The sequence below is a fragment of the Oreochromis niloticus genome, linkage group LG20 (assembly GCF_001858045.2).
Source record: "Oreochromis niloticus isolate F11D_XX linkage group LG20, O_niloticus_UMD_NMBU, whole genome shotgun sequence".
Taxonomy (NCBI): Eukaryota; Metazoa; Chordata; class Actinopteri; order Cichliformes; family Cichlidae; genus Oreochromis; species Oreochromis niloticus.
Window position 1 is genome coordinate 36333627 of NC_031984.2, and position 15577 is coordinate 36349203.

Consider the following 15577-nt stretch of genomic DNA (forward strand, 5'->3'; position numbering starts at 1 on the left):
TTATTGTCCCTCATTGGGGAAATTTACATGTTCCAGCAGCAAAGTTCCAGGCAGATGGAGCATCTAGATCCACACTAAAGTAAAGAATATATTTCTATTCTATTCTAGTCTAGTCTAGTCTATTCTATTCTATTCTATTCTCAGAAGTAGAAGTATAATTGTATTCTAAATAGCAGCTAAATCTTTAGGTTTTTCAGTTTCTAATTTTAATACTTGTGTTACCCTTCTTTGAATATTCTCATTCACATGCATTTATAAATATAATATGATCTGAGCTGACAGACCATTAAATTTCAAAACCCATATGGAACCAATTGTTTTTTAAGAAATGTGGTTTTCTTAAAAAACAATTTAAAGGTAAATAGCAACCTGCACTTATTGTTAGTTTGGAAAAAAAAATAATAATGAAAAAACAGACACATTACTGTAGAGACAAACAAAATTGCAGGGCCTCAGTATGCTTTCCTGTTAGGCAATCACAAGCTTTTAGTGTAGATGCTTGTTTTAGTGCTATTAAATAATTTATTTGTGAGATTATTTTTTGCCCACTGCAGTGCAGACAGGCTTGGTTATAGGGCTCTGTGTGCCACGTGACCGAGTAGGAGGGAGTAGGTAGTCCATATTAACTTGTTCAGTAACTACTTTTAAAGCAGTCCAGAACCTGCTGGCATTAGGCTGACTACAACATACTGCTATATCTGCTAATCTAATCACAATCTCTATCATGAGCAGCGTAGTCCAGAATCCCTATATCAGCCGAACACCAACATCTCGGGTAAGTATTGTTTTGGATACACTGATAATGAGAGGGAGAAAAAAAAGTCTGACGCTCCATGATGTTGTATTATGTAGCCTCTACAATACAATACAATAGACTCTACGTGTTCCATTATCATTACCATGAAGAGAGAGGCTTTTAAATTATTGAGTGACTGAGGATTTTCTGATATAGGTCAGAGGTTTTAAAAAAAATGGAGAGGGCTAAGATGATACCGTTTCTTTTATTTGTATGGTACGTATAGTGTAAAGGTTGGATTTCGCTTAAATTTTCAAGTATTTTACAGCTATATTTTACTCTGTGTGGGTTCACGAAGTTAACAGTTACAAGCTCGATACCCTCTCTTTGAGTAAAATTTGATTTCTAGAGCTTGGAATTATATCATGATAAAACACTCCTCATATATTAGTTATATCTTTTTTGAATAGTCTCTTCATTTGGCGTGGTCACGCTGGAGTCTCAGCAGCACAAGGAATATGTGGAACAGTTTGTTGTCAGTTTGTCTTTGTGTTTTTTGGTTTCACGTTTACAAAAAAACGTGATTAACTTAGCTGCAATCCCAATTTGGGGAGTGGGGTGCTATGTAAATATAAATAAAAATAGAATGCAAAAATGTATAAATCTCATAAACATAATTTTAATTAAAAAAGATAACTAGTTGAGGGGGGCAACTAGGAGCCCAGTGGTGGATATGAAGCTGCTGTGGGGGCCAGTCACAAAACCCTCCAGTGCTTTAGCTTGAAACCAGCATCAGTGGAGTGACAGGATACCTGAAGAGACTTTGAAGAAGGAGCAAAACTGGACAGAAAATTGAAAGCAAGACAAATTGAAAGTAGAAACTGCACAGCAATATAAATGAAATATAATTGGGGAAAACTCTTGTCAGTGTTTGTGGCGGAACTAAAAGAAATGGGCTGAAAGAAGCAGGGTTTGGATACAGAAAAGAAAACACAAAAACAGTGCTAACACCTAAACAGAAGAAAACAAGCTTACAGTAGGTAGGTTAAATTTTGTTCAGCGATGGATCACAAATGTCTATTTGTGCGGTGCCATTCCAGTGAAACCATAAATATGTCTGCCTAAAAAAACACAGTAAATTTCCCCAATCATTTATAATATGACAATTTGTCTGGGAAAATGGCAGTTATTAGTGCCTTGAAACGACTTTTGTTGTGATTTGGTGCTATATAAATAAAATAGAATTTTTAATCTATTGACCTCAACAGTAAATACACACATTCTGAACTCCGTATTTCAACACTTGTAACACTGCAAAACTGACTGAGAAAAACTGGCTGACATAGGTTTTTCTTTCTTTCTTTCTTTCTTTCTTTCTTCTTCTTCTTCTTTTTTTTTTTTTTTTTTTTTACAAATCTAACAAAGAAATCATATGATCACACAGCAGACCTTTATCCCCACTCACCCATGAATTATTCAGTTTTAGCACTTGAATATTGAAAGCAGCATAGATTGAGTAGATACCAAGAAAAAAAGCTGTGATTGTATTACAAACTTATATGCATGTGGTAGCGGGTGTGCTACAGTTTACTAAATGTATGATGATGTACATAATACAGGGCTTTCGCACTCTTGTTTAATTAAAAAAAAAAGTTGTCCTCTCGCTTCTAGATGCCCAAACCTGGGACCAGTGGAGGGGTGGTACCTGGAGGTCGAGACAGTACTGGAATTTATCGAAGTGGCAGCATCAGCAGTGGAAGTGGAGTGTCTGGCAAGATACTTTCCCTGTCATCAATGAGTGAAAGTGTGCACAGTGGCCTAAGCTGTTTGTTGTCAGAACGAGCAATGGAGCAGGAAGAAAAGCAACAGCGCAGTCGCCACTTAGCAGATTATCAGCGCCTGAGAGAAGTTCGTGCAGCTGCTCAGCTGAAAAATCTTGAGGACTTCCTTAGGATGAACCACATTTCACTTAGGGACAGTGTGTCTTACACCACTGGCATGATTTACAGGTAAGATAGAATCAACCAAGAACCATTCACTTACAGATGATTTAGAAGAGATACTGTTAGTTTCTTATACTACCACTATAAAGGTAGACAATAAATTTATTATTGATCACCACATTAATGTAAACATTATTCAATTATTGTAAACTGTTTTGGTGAGCAGGTATACTTTACATACAAATACACATATGTTGCAATATTATTTGGTCGATTCTTTCTGTTGGTAAATTGATATACCTAATCAAGTTGAGAAAAGAACAGAAGATAAATACCAATTCATTTCAATTCAATTTTATTTATATAGTGCCAAATCACAACAACAGTTGCCTCAAGGTCCTTACATATGGAACTCCTTGTATGTTTATATAGCAACATGTATATACATGTATGTATATTAAAGTTGTTAACCATCCATTGTCTAAAAAATAAGGGTACTACTACACTCTTTGGCCCAATGCTGTCTACTTCCCATTAGGGGATAAGTTTTTTCTAATAAAAACTTTGTATACGAGAACATATAGTACCTGCATCATAATAGAGGATTTCACAATTTCCTTTCTAATATCGTTACTATATATTTTTCACTAAATGTTCCAAAATTTTCACACAGTAAAGTGTGTTTTGTGTACATGTTTTATATGTATTGCATCTGTTACCAAGTCTTTTCTCTATATTATTGTAGGGTCTTAACCTTACAGTACAAAGTGCCTTACGATGCCTGTTGATGTGAACTGTTGTTTAAGCCTTGTATTTTAATTGTACAATAAATGTAAATACAAAAAATACTGACAGAAAATACAGGAAAAACTAATAATGTGGTATTTTGCAAGTTATTACCACTAAATTGCCAAAATAACCACTTAATATCCATGATAACACTAGTTACAGCTGAGTAATATTATACAGAAATTTATATAAGTGGATAATAAGAGCCCAAATTGGGGGTGATAATTTGAAAATACAACTATGTAATAGAGTGGTAATAGTACGATAACAAGGAAGAAATAAGAATGTAATAATGTGGTGTTTCCGATCTATCGCTTACCTGTCTTAGTTTCACTATAATAAACAGGAAATAGAGCTTCAAAATGCAAAACTCCCTGTTTCCGTTTAATCACATATAAATAACAGTGTTAATAACCTTTTAAAAGAAACTTAAAGAATAGTGATGACTACCAGGAAACACCTGTGGCAGTGTGGCACACCTGTGTAATAACCAAGAATTTAATACCATGGTTAGATAACTGATCAAAACAAGCATCAGGAAGTCTGTAATGAACCTGCACCACGTTTATCTTTGGCAGTTCTTTGAGCAACATTTTCATAGATACAGACTCTCATTTTGAAAAAATGCACCTTTATAATTTGTGTATAAAATGAAATAATTAATTCATCCTTTTCCTTTTCTGCCCAAAATAAAGATTGGAAGACATTAGAATATTTAATGTCTATCATTCGAAATAAACCACTACAAAATTCACAGGGGATGGATAGCTATATTCTGAGTATACCAAACCTCCGCCCCCCGCACCTAAACTGTTGAAACTGGAGTGCTTAATTTTTGGGCGAATATATAAAAAAAATTGCTCTCTTGCCTCTCCAAGCTCGGGTCCTCTACCAGAGGCCTGGGAGCTTAAGGGTCCTATGCAGTATCTTTGCTGTTCCTAGGAGTGCGCACTTCTGGACGGAGATCTCAGATGTTGTTCCTAGACCACTAGTGTAGCTTGAGGGTCACTGCTCTGAGTGCTCAGCTTACCACTGGGACAACTGTTACCTTCAGCCTCCAAACCCTTGGTACTTCTCCAGCTCCTTGTTTCCTTTTCCTGATGTTTCTGTACTTCAGTATAGCTGTCACTACAGCCATAGCTTAGCGATCACCAGTTTGTCCATCTGTATCTGGAAGTCCAACACGATATCCCGACCAAGGCATCTGCATCCAGTAAGGGTCCCTAGGCACCCCCCGGTGGCTTTGGAAACTGCCAAACAAAAACTCACAGCTTGGCTAGCGACTTGAAGAGAAGGCAGGAGAATAAACCAGCTGTTCTCTGCAGAACCATCCAAGGTGTACTTGGATGGCTCTCTTCCACAGCATGTCTTTTATCCTGTTTTCCTTCTGTCACCGCAACCGGTCGCGGCAGATGGTTGCCTCTCCCTGAGCATGGTTCTGTTGGAGGTTTCTTCCTTTTAAAAGAGACTTTTTCCTTCCCACTCTTGCCAATGTGCTTGCTGATAGGGGGCAATTTGATTGTTGTTTTTTTCTCTGTTTCTCAACTGTTGTTATGATTTGGCGCTGTACAATTAAAATTGAATTGAAATGAATTAAATAAGCTGACAATATGAGAACAGCACCACCAAGGCTGGACACTGAGCAATACTGGAACAGTATATGGGAGAAGGACCCAATCCATAACAGCAATGCTCAGTGGCTAGTGGACCTAAGAGCAGACAACAGCAACCTCCCCAAACAGGGTCCAGTAACCATCACAGTGGCAGATATCCAAGAGAGGGTCTCCAGCATGAGGTGGACAGCACCAGGCCCCAACATGATTCATGCCTACTGGGTGAAGAAGCTGACTGCAATCCATGAGCATCTGGCAGGACAAATGAACCCACTTCTATTCAATGAGAGACACCAAGAATGGCTAACTGAAGGCTGGACAGTACTGATCCTCAAGGATCCCCAGAGAGACTGGTCCCATCTAACTACCGACCAATGACCTGCCTCAGTACCACATGGAAGCTCCTGTCAGGTATTATAGCAGCTAAGATGAACAGGCACATGGCCAAATACATGAGCGGAGCACAGAAAGGAATTTGCAGGAATACCAGTGAAGCACACACCAGCTACACCCGAGACTGCAAGACCAGACTGACCAACCTGTGCACTGCCTGGATTGACTACAAGAAGCCCTATGACTCAATGCCCCACACCTGGATCCTGGAATGCCCCAATCTGTACAAGATCAACAGAACCTTAAGAGCCTTCATTAGGAACTCGATGGGGATGTGGCGTAGAACACTGCAGGCCAAGTTCAACCTAATAGCACAAGTCAGCATCAAGCGAGGGATCTACTAAGGAGATGCTGTGTCTCCACTGCTGTTCTGCATAGGCCTGAACCCACTCAGTGAGATCCTTAACAAGACTGGCTACAAATATGAACTCTGGAATGGAGCATTTGTCTGCAAACTCCTGTACATGGATGACATCAAGCTGTATGCCAAGAGTAAATGAGACATAGATTCACTGATCCACACCACGAAGATCTACGGCAATGACATTGGAATGTCATTCGGACTGGAGAAGTGTAGTCGGATGGTAATGAGAGAGGGAAGGTAGTCAGAACTGAGGGGATTGAACTACTAGAAGCAACATTCCAGACACTGAGGACAGTTACAAGTTCCTGGGAATCACACAGGCAAATGGGAACCATGAAGGCCGCTAGGAAAGCTGCAGCCACCAAGTACCTGCACATAGTCAGACAAGTAGTGAGGAGTCAGCTGAACGGAAAGAAAGAGATCCGAGCTATCAACACCTACACCCTGCCTGTGACCAGGTACCCTGTTGGGAGAATAAGCTGGCGAGGAGGTGAGGAGATGGAAGCCACTGACATCAAGAAAAGGAAGCTCCTGACCATGCATGGAGGGTTTCATCCCCAAGTCCAGCACCCTGAGACTGTATGCTAAGTGGAAGGAAGGAGGCCAGGACTAGTGAGTGTCAGTACCACAGTCCAGACTGAGATGACAAACATCCATGAGTACATCAGGAAGACGGCAGATGACCTCAGCAGCACAGAGGCACTAATCGTGGCAACACAAGATCCACTGAGGATGGGGTCTACCACACCAGACAAGAGCCCAGGTGCAGGCTGTGTAAAGATGCCCCTGAGATAATCCAGCACATAATAGCAGGGTGCAAGATGCTAGCAAGTGTTACAGGCCCCGCTATGGTGGGCGCACAGCCAGATTACGATCCTGTAAAACAAGATAGAATGTGAACACAGGAGACACGCTGCCGTTCGCCTGGTCAGTCTTGCCACTCTTCTCCACTCTTTTTGTAACTCAGTTTCATCAAAACTGCTCATTCCCTCAAATGGCTCGTTTTCCACCAGTACATTTCAATATTAATCCACATTACTGGCATAAAACAACAAAAGCTTGAAATGAATGCAACAAATGACAAATACACCTCTTTTCCCATAAAACAGATAAAGAAAATAATTCACATCATCATGGTAGTGTCTTATCATAGAAAGGAAACTCTGCCTTCAACGTTACTGCACTTCTTGTCCTTGCCAGCACTTTTATTGACTGTACTCTTATTAGCTCTCTCGCTTTATATGTATTTTTCAGACCAGTTAGATTCTAACATTGAAACAGCAAGTTTCCACATGACTTCAGGCCGGCTCGGACCACTTTACAGACACATTATACAAAACATTTGTCATGAACAAAAAATTACAAGTTTATCAGGAACTGTAAACACCAACCGGATTGGCGCTTCTTTTTATTATATGGAGACGAGCGCAGTTGCAACAGCTTGCCAGCATTACCAAGGCATACAGCCTAGCTATTACATTCCACAGAGCTAAAGTAGTTCCCATAGTGACAGTGTAATACATCACATATCACAGACCCGTCTTATGTCATGAAAGACCAAGTATCACAGTGTCCAGCTGTGTATTTCTTTATGGTTTTGACCACATTACTGACCTGTAAAACAGGAGTGAACACAGGAGATACGCTGCCGTTCGCCTGGTTAGTCTTGCCAGAATGGCAAGCTACGGCAGCTATGCACCAACTCAGTTCCCAAAGCACACTGCTGCCCCCTACTGTCCAAAGTGTTATACACTCTCCTGGCAACAGAGAACTTACATGGCATTGTGGACTTAAATTACACCAATAAACCAGCAACATAAAACAGGAACAAAAATCTCCATATATCACACCATTTAACTCAAAATTGTGACCACATATTTGTGTGGATCACACAAGCAGGGCATACATGGAATGCCATATATGGATTCCATGTATGACCACATCCTGGGAACATCTGTGCCGAGTATGGCCTGGAAGTCCCGAGATCAAAATGGGAGACACCCCCTAGGGTAGTCAAGAATGAATGAAATGGACAAACTGGTGATCGCTAACCAACTGGACATAGTAGTGGTGGACAAGCAGAGGAAGACAGCCATAGTGAGAATAGAGTAGCGATACAGAATGACAGAAACTTCAGGAGGAAGGTACATGAGAAGCTGGAGAAGTACCAAGGGCTCAGAGAAGAGCTCAAGAAGATGTGGAGGGTGAAAGTAACAGTGGTCCCAGTGGTAGTTATCGCACTCCGTGCATTGACCCCAAAGCCAGAGTAGTAACTCCAGCAGATCTTAATGACAACATCTGAGATCTTTTTTAAAAAGTAAAACTGACCACATCTAGTCCTCTATCCATATTTACAATAATAATGGTCATCTTATTACACAACAACCTTACTGTTGAGGAGTACTAGGTGAGGGCTAGTTCTGTTAGGTTCAGCAGTTAACAAGATGGCGTATCGGTCAGGATAAAGGAAGGAGGACAAGAGGCTTCCACTTTGCTGGATTGTCACCGCCAGCTGTTTTATTGCCACCTAGATGCTCAGTGTTACCAGCGGTCTGTAGTAACAAACAAATTGCCGTGAGTATATAAATATATTACAGCAGCAGCTCAACTAATATAAACTCAAAAAAATCCAATGAAATAAACGAACTCATCCATCTGAATATATACATAATAAGACTCGAAATATGCCAATCTTACATCTCTCGCTCCAAACACAGAAAGGACTTCGTGAGAAAACAGTGAGAATGTCATACATTGCAGAAACAGCCACTCTAATTGTGAACAAAGGAACTTTGGCGCCATCATGTGGCCGAATAAAATTACTACATAATGGCAGCAGCCAGCGGCACATGCCTCTAATCATGAGATGAAAAAATGCGCTGCTACAACGCGGTAGAACGTAACCACAGCCGCGGCAGACATCAGGATCGGAAAATAAACATATTTAAGGATACTTAATTCCAGTCATGAACTTCACACTCAGAGCATCACTGTGAAGGATGGCAACCAGGAAGACACATTACGTGATGAGGTAAAACAGAACTAACATGGAAATACAATCTCCCCTTCTGGAGTAGCAGCCCAAACTTCTGCCTACGTCATTTCCGGCAACTCCACCCCACACAATGTGGGTGTCCAAATTCATGGGCTGCATCCTCCTGTGGATGCATTTGTAGACCGATTACATCACAGCGACACGCCGAAGGCTGTCCAAATTCGTAGACTCCTCCGAATGCAGCCGAAAAATGCGTCCTCCTTTTCCCCGAATTTGAAGGATGGGTCGGGTGTGTCCTTCGTGGCCCACCATATCCCAGAATTCTTGCGCGGCCCAGCCAAACTTCAGTTTCCGGCAATGGCGGCCGCTACTAAGTTTTAAAATTACTCTTATTAATCTTTCTGGGTCACAAAATAAACTTTTAACATATTTTCAGGCGAGAATGTGGGTGTGTAAACTTAAAATATCTGCTTGGTTTATCAAGACATCACATATTTGCAAAAGTGCTTCGACGTTTTTGGAGACGTCTGTTACCCACCAGCTCTATAGCTAGCCGGGAGCTCGAGGGTCACTAGAGCCGCCGAGAACAGCAAACTCCCGGCACATCATTTTCAGATCACCGCGGACTTTCGCTACTCAGGTTAAACGTAATATACAAGTCACTTAGACAACCTAAAAATGTTATTGTTTGGCTTTTTTCAATGTTTTATCTGTTCGTGAGTAAATCGGTTCAAATTGGCTAAGATTAAAGTTATTAGATTAGATTAGATAAAATAAAATAAAACTTTATTAATCCCCCGGGTGGGTTCCTCCTTGGTTTTCACACAGCTGAATCAACGTAAAACAGAAAACTGATTAAACAGAAGTGTGAGATGGTCGAGAATTTACACCAGTGTCCTGTTATACTTTAGATAACAAGGAGCACACGGCCGAGTTTATTAAACTCCACACACAGCGGTGACGCAAATCAGAAGGCTAGAGGGTCCAATTTCACAGCCGTTTACTTCCGGCCTACCCGACCTTCTGAGGACCCGGCCCATGTAGATCGCGAAGGCCGGGTCCTCAGGAGGATGCAGCCCATGAATTTGGACACAACTAATATTGCAGAACATAGACATAAAATCTCAGAGCCTTTTATACACTTACTTTTATATAACCTTAGTTTTTATAACGACTGTGCGTATGATTAGTTAAGCTAATGTTAGGTACTAACCTGCTGTTAGCTATTCTAGAGTTAGTGGTGTAAGTTGATAGTATGTGGCATAAGTTAACAACTACCAGAGAAACTGTCCTAAATATAACTTAAGGAATATGTAGAATGTGAGTTTGATTCCAAATTTACAGTTATAATTAATTGGTTTGTACAAGCAGTTGGTGCCCCACTTCTTTTTTGTCTTTCTCCAGAAAGTGCAGACTCCCAGTAGGCAGCAGTCTGCCATCTAGGTCTGGCTATCATCACTGATTCGATTTTATCGTGAGGATGTTTATCAAATGTGAAGCGTAGTTTTGATCTTCATTTGTTGCAGGTTCAGTGAATTTTGGTTGGAGAGTGACAGCATCAGAATCTGTGAGATGTCGGCTTTCACGCCTGATGGCAGGTCTATGTACGTGCCATCAGGTGAATGATCCATGCTTTGTGTTTACATCTTTGTGCGAATCCATTTACCTGCTCTTATCTGCTGTTTTAGGTGTTCGGTGGTTGTTGAAATGGTTTTGTGAGCTTTAACCTGAGATTCTGGGGTTTCTGGCAAAATATATTTATATTTAAAAATTGATTCAGGGTTTAATTAATCGATAGTGCGTTATTCAAGCTAAAATCGATTTGAATTGGAAAACTGATTTTCTAAACCCACCCCTACTGCCAACTACTGGCAGCCGGCTCTTTGCAGGCTGTTTCCAATTATGCTTATTAAACAGCAACTATCACAGTTTTTTTTATAGATAATAATACACACTTTTTAGGTTTGCTTTAATAAATTATTAATATGTTATTAAATAGAAACCGGCAGTTTTGCATTTTGCAGCTCTGTTTCCCACGTATTACACAGAAACTACCAGGTAATTCAGTGGTAATAATTTAGAAAATACCAGGTATATAATATAATATATATATTATATATATAATATTTTTTTTTCTCATGCACTTGGTGAGTGATCACCACTCTCATGCTTATTATAGAATAAGTTGCTCATTTAAGATGTGTGAAACTATGAGAGATATGAGCATATTGGCACAGATCAGACAGTATCCAACTGGACAGCTTAATACCCTGTTCAAAGGTAACTGATGCTACCTTTTGTGTATTCTCAGTATTGCGCTTTGCTTTTTTAGGACCTTTTAAAAGCACACTTTAAAATATTGGAAATTTAACAGAAATTTTCTGTAATTAAAAGAGTTCAAGGGATAGAAGCTCAAGATAGAAGCTTGAGATAGAAGCTCAAGAGGAGCTTGAGCTATCACACTCACACACACACACACACCCTCTCACAGCATCCATAGGTGACTGAGACAGCACTGAGACTCTCTTCTGGACACTCTAACACCCACAAGCACAATGTACATTTCAGATTTTTAATTTAAAATTTTCAGATTGTCTATTTTATTGAATTCATTTAATATACAGAATTCACCTACTTGCTGCATACAATGCTACTTACTTACTGTATATAAGGTGTGGGGTGATCGTGGCCCAAGAGTTGGCAGTAATCGGAAGGTTGCCGGTTCGTGCCCCGGTGTTCTGACAAACCATCCTACTTTGGCAAAACGTCCTACCGTAAGTAGTTTATGCACATTTCTGCTGTCACAGAGTAATTCCAGCACCAATTTAAGTAGGTATGTCGGTTTGCCACTTAACTTTGCCCATCAGAGTATACTTGTAGCTCATATGCATACAGCCAGGATGGTTTGCCACTGAATTTTAGCTGTTAAAGTATGCTTCTAGCTCATACTCACAAAGGTAGGATGGTTGGCCACTTAAATGTAGCTATTAAAGTATGCTTCTAGCTCAGATCAACAAAAGTAGGACGATTTGCCACTAAATTTTAGCAGTTTAAGTGTGCTTGTAGGTAGGTGACATTCACAAAGGTAGGATGGTTTGGCAGTTAATTTTACCGGTCAGAGTATTTTTTAGCTAATATTCACAAAGGTAGGACGGTTTGCCACTGAACTTCGTGTTGTGCGCATGCGCAGAAACAACGGGTAGGATGGTTTGCCAGGTAGGATGGATTCCCAGAACACCGGCACGGGCAGTCTTGGTCGTTGTGTCCTTGGGCAAGACACTTCACCTGTTGCCTACTGGTGGTGGTCAGAGGACCTGGTGGCGCCAGTGTCCGGCAGCCTCGCCTCTGTCAGTGCGCCCCAGGGCAGCTGTGGCTACAATGTAGCTTGCCATCACCAGTGTGTGAATGGGTGAATGACTGAATGTAGTGTAAAGCGCTTTGGGGTCCTTAGGGACTAAGTAAAGCGCTATACAAATACAGGCCATTTACATAATTCACTCACTTGCTGCACACAAAGCCACTTACTGCACATAGTGTCCCCCATTCACTTAATGTATATAATGTTCTTCTCTCCCTTTTTGCACAGTCGAGGAGCGTGTCAGGATACATTTCACTGCGTGTTGTACTTGTATAACTATGCATGTGACAAATAAAGAATCTTGAATGGATCTTGAAACTTGAGTTTCAAAGTGTTCATGTATGCATTTTATTACAGTTTTTATGTTAAATAAACCTATTCCTACTGCTTATTATTTATTCTTTGTTAACAGAAACCTGGGTAAATCAGGGCTCAGAGTATCCTGCCTTGGATTAGGTAAGTCTGGTATATATGGAACATATACAAATTTATGTATTCTGTATTCAGTTTTCTTTAAAATGACAAAATACCCCATACTTCCTTGATACTGTGTGATAAGTCATAAAAAATGTGAATCATTAAAAAAAAACAAAACATGTTAATCGTGAGGGTTCATTATGTCCATTTTCAATTTATAAACTATGGCTGTAAAGATACTAATGCTATCACTAAAATTTACTTTTGTAGCACATTTTATTACATGAAACTTAATGTGCTTAACACACGTAGGAAGAAGATTTACAATGGCTCTAGGCAGAAAAATCAGCATAACTGAACAAAGAAAACCAACCCAAAATAAGACAGAACAAAACTTATTAATTGTAGGCTTGTGTGGAGTGCAGAATTATTAGGCAAGTTGTATTTTTGAGGAATAACTTTATTATTGAACAACAACCATGTTCTCAATGAACCCAAAAAACTCATTAATATCAAAGCTGAATGTTTTTGGAAGTAGTTTTTAGTTTGTTTTTAGTTTTAGCTATTTTAGGGGGATATCTGTGTGTGCAGGTGACTATTACTATGCATAATTATTAGGCAACTTAACAAAAAACAAATATATACCCATTTCAATTATTTATTTTTACCAGTGAAACCAATATAACATCTCCACATTCACAAATATACATTTCTGACATTCAAAAACAAAACAAAAACAAATCAGCGACCAATATAGCCACCTTTCTTTGCAAGGACACTCAAAAGCCTGCCATCCATGGATTCTGTCAGTGTTTTGATCTGTTCACCATCAACATTGCGTGCAGCAGCAACCACAGCCTCCCAGACACTGTTCAGACAGGTGTACTGTTTTCCCTCCTTGTAAATCTCACATTTGATGATGGACCACAGGTTCTCAGTGGGGTTCAGATCAGGTGAACAAGGAGGCCATGTCATTAGTTTTTCTTCTTTTATACCCTTTCTTGCCAGCCACGCTGTGGAGTACTTGGACGCATGTGATGGAGCATTGTCCTGCATGAAAATCATGTTTTTCTTGAAGGATGCAGACTTCTTCCACTGCTTGAAGAAGGTGTCTTCCAGAAACTGGCAGTAGGACTGGGAGCTGAGCTTGACTCCATCCTCAACCCGAAAAGGCCCCATAAGCTCATCTTTGATGATACCAGCCCAAACCAGTACTCCACCTCCACCTCATGGCGTCTGAGTCGGACTGGAGCTCTCTGCCCTTTACCAATCCAGCCACGGGCCCATCCATCTGGCCCATCAAGACTCACTCTCATTTCATCAGTCCATAAAACCTTAGAAAAATCAGTCTTGAGATATTTCTTGGCCCAGTCTTGACGTTTCAGCTTGTGTGTCTTGTTCAGTGGTGGTCGTCTTTCAGCCTTTCTTACCTTGGCCATGTCTCTGAGTATTGCACCTTGTGCTTTTGGGCACTCCAGTGATGTTGCAGCTCTGAAATATGGCCAAACTGGTGGCAAGTGGCATCTTGGCAGCTGCACGCTTGACTTTTCTCAGTTCATGGGCAGTTATTTTGCGCCTTGGTTTTTCCACAGACTTCTTGCGACCCTGTTGACTATTTTGAATGAAACGCTTGATTGTTCGATGATCACGCTTCAGAAGCTTTGCAATTTTAAGACTGCTGCATCCCTCTGCAAGATATCTCACTATTTTTGACTTTTCTGAGCCTGTCAAGTCCTTCTTTTGACCCATTTTGCCAAAGGAAAGGAAGTTGCCTAATAATTATGCACACCTGATATAGGGTGTTGATGTCATTAGACCACACCCCTTCTCATTACAGAGATGCACATCACCTAATATGCTTAATTGGTAGTAGGCTTTCGAGCCTATACAGCTTGGAGTAAGACAACATGCATGAAGAGGATGATGTGGACAAAATACTCATTTGCCTAATAATTCTGCACTCCCTGTATGTATCGGTAACACACAAATTACGTTGCTTATGGTTTTTTTAACGGAACAGTGCACAAACAACATTACAACGTCTCTTAACAACCGATAAAAATATATACCATATATATACACTACTTATCATTTTGATTGGTGTACTGTTACCAGGCAAAATGTTTTTGGCCGCATGAAAAAAAATATGCATTAGCCACATGTCAGTATAAGCCGCAGTGTTCACAGTGTGGGAAAAAAGTAGCGGCTTATGACCCGAAAACTACGGTAATTAGATCATTATGTGAGGCAGTGCTAGATAGATTACTATGAGAGGCTAAGATGTTACACAAGACAGAAATTCATCACACCTATTTGTTGAAAGAAATTCAGTCAGTATGTTTTTGGAGGCATTAAACAGTTTATCAGTGGATGAAGACAAAAAAGTAGAATAGACTGGATTTTGTTGATCAGTTGGGAGATGTAGGATTGTCTGGCTGATTTGATTCCATTGTTGTAGAAGTAAAGTGCATTATTTCTTCTTTTATTAATTTATTATGATGATGATAATTATTGCATTATTCTCTAGGATCTCCAGCAGAGTCTGTTTGCCATGTTTACCTTTTCACTGTTTCTCCAGGGTGCTTTTGATGGACTGCATTCATTAATAGTTTTAACAGGGGCAATGTGGTCAATAATTTGAGAAATGGTATTACAGAACTTGTCCATCATTTCATCACATAATTACAGTAGTGTATATTTTGAAAACTCACTGATGAATGTATCAGCTGTGCTGACATTGATATGATGCTTATTGATAAATCAGTTTGTATTTGTTTTTGACAGATGAATAAAATATTTATGAAAAGAGAAAAATAGCTCACCAATTTCTTCCAGGAAGCCATGTCTATATACTGTTTACTATATATCATCTTCTAGGAGGATGATATATAGTAAGCAGTAATACAGCAGGAGAAATCGACTTTATAGAATAAATCGACTAAACAGAATTATTAAATCTACATAACTAA

General features: G+C 39.9%; 1 protein-coding gene across 1 annotated transcript in view; it reads left to right on the forward strand.

Annotated features, from left to right (window-relative positions):
* Positions 1-642: 642 nt before the first annotated feature.
* The window catches only part of LOC100695531 (voltage-gated potassium channel subunit beta-2), a 166576-nt gene continuing 151641 nt past the window's right edge, over positions 643-15577 (forward strand). Inside the window, exons 1-3 of the mRNA XM_019355599.2 lie at positions 643-775; positions 2408-2745; positions 12604-12647. Of these exons, the coding sequence (XP_019211144.1) occupies positions 725-775; positions 2408-2745; positions 12604-12647 (433 nt within the window). The 5' untranslated portion in view covers positions 643-724. The remainder of the gene's footprint in view (positions 776-2407; positions 2746-12603; positions 12648-15577) is intronic.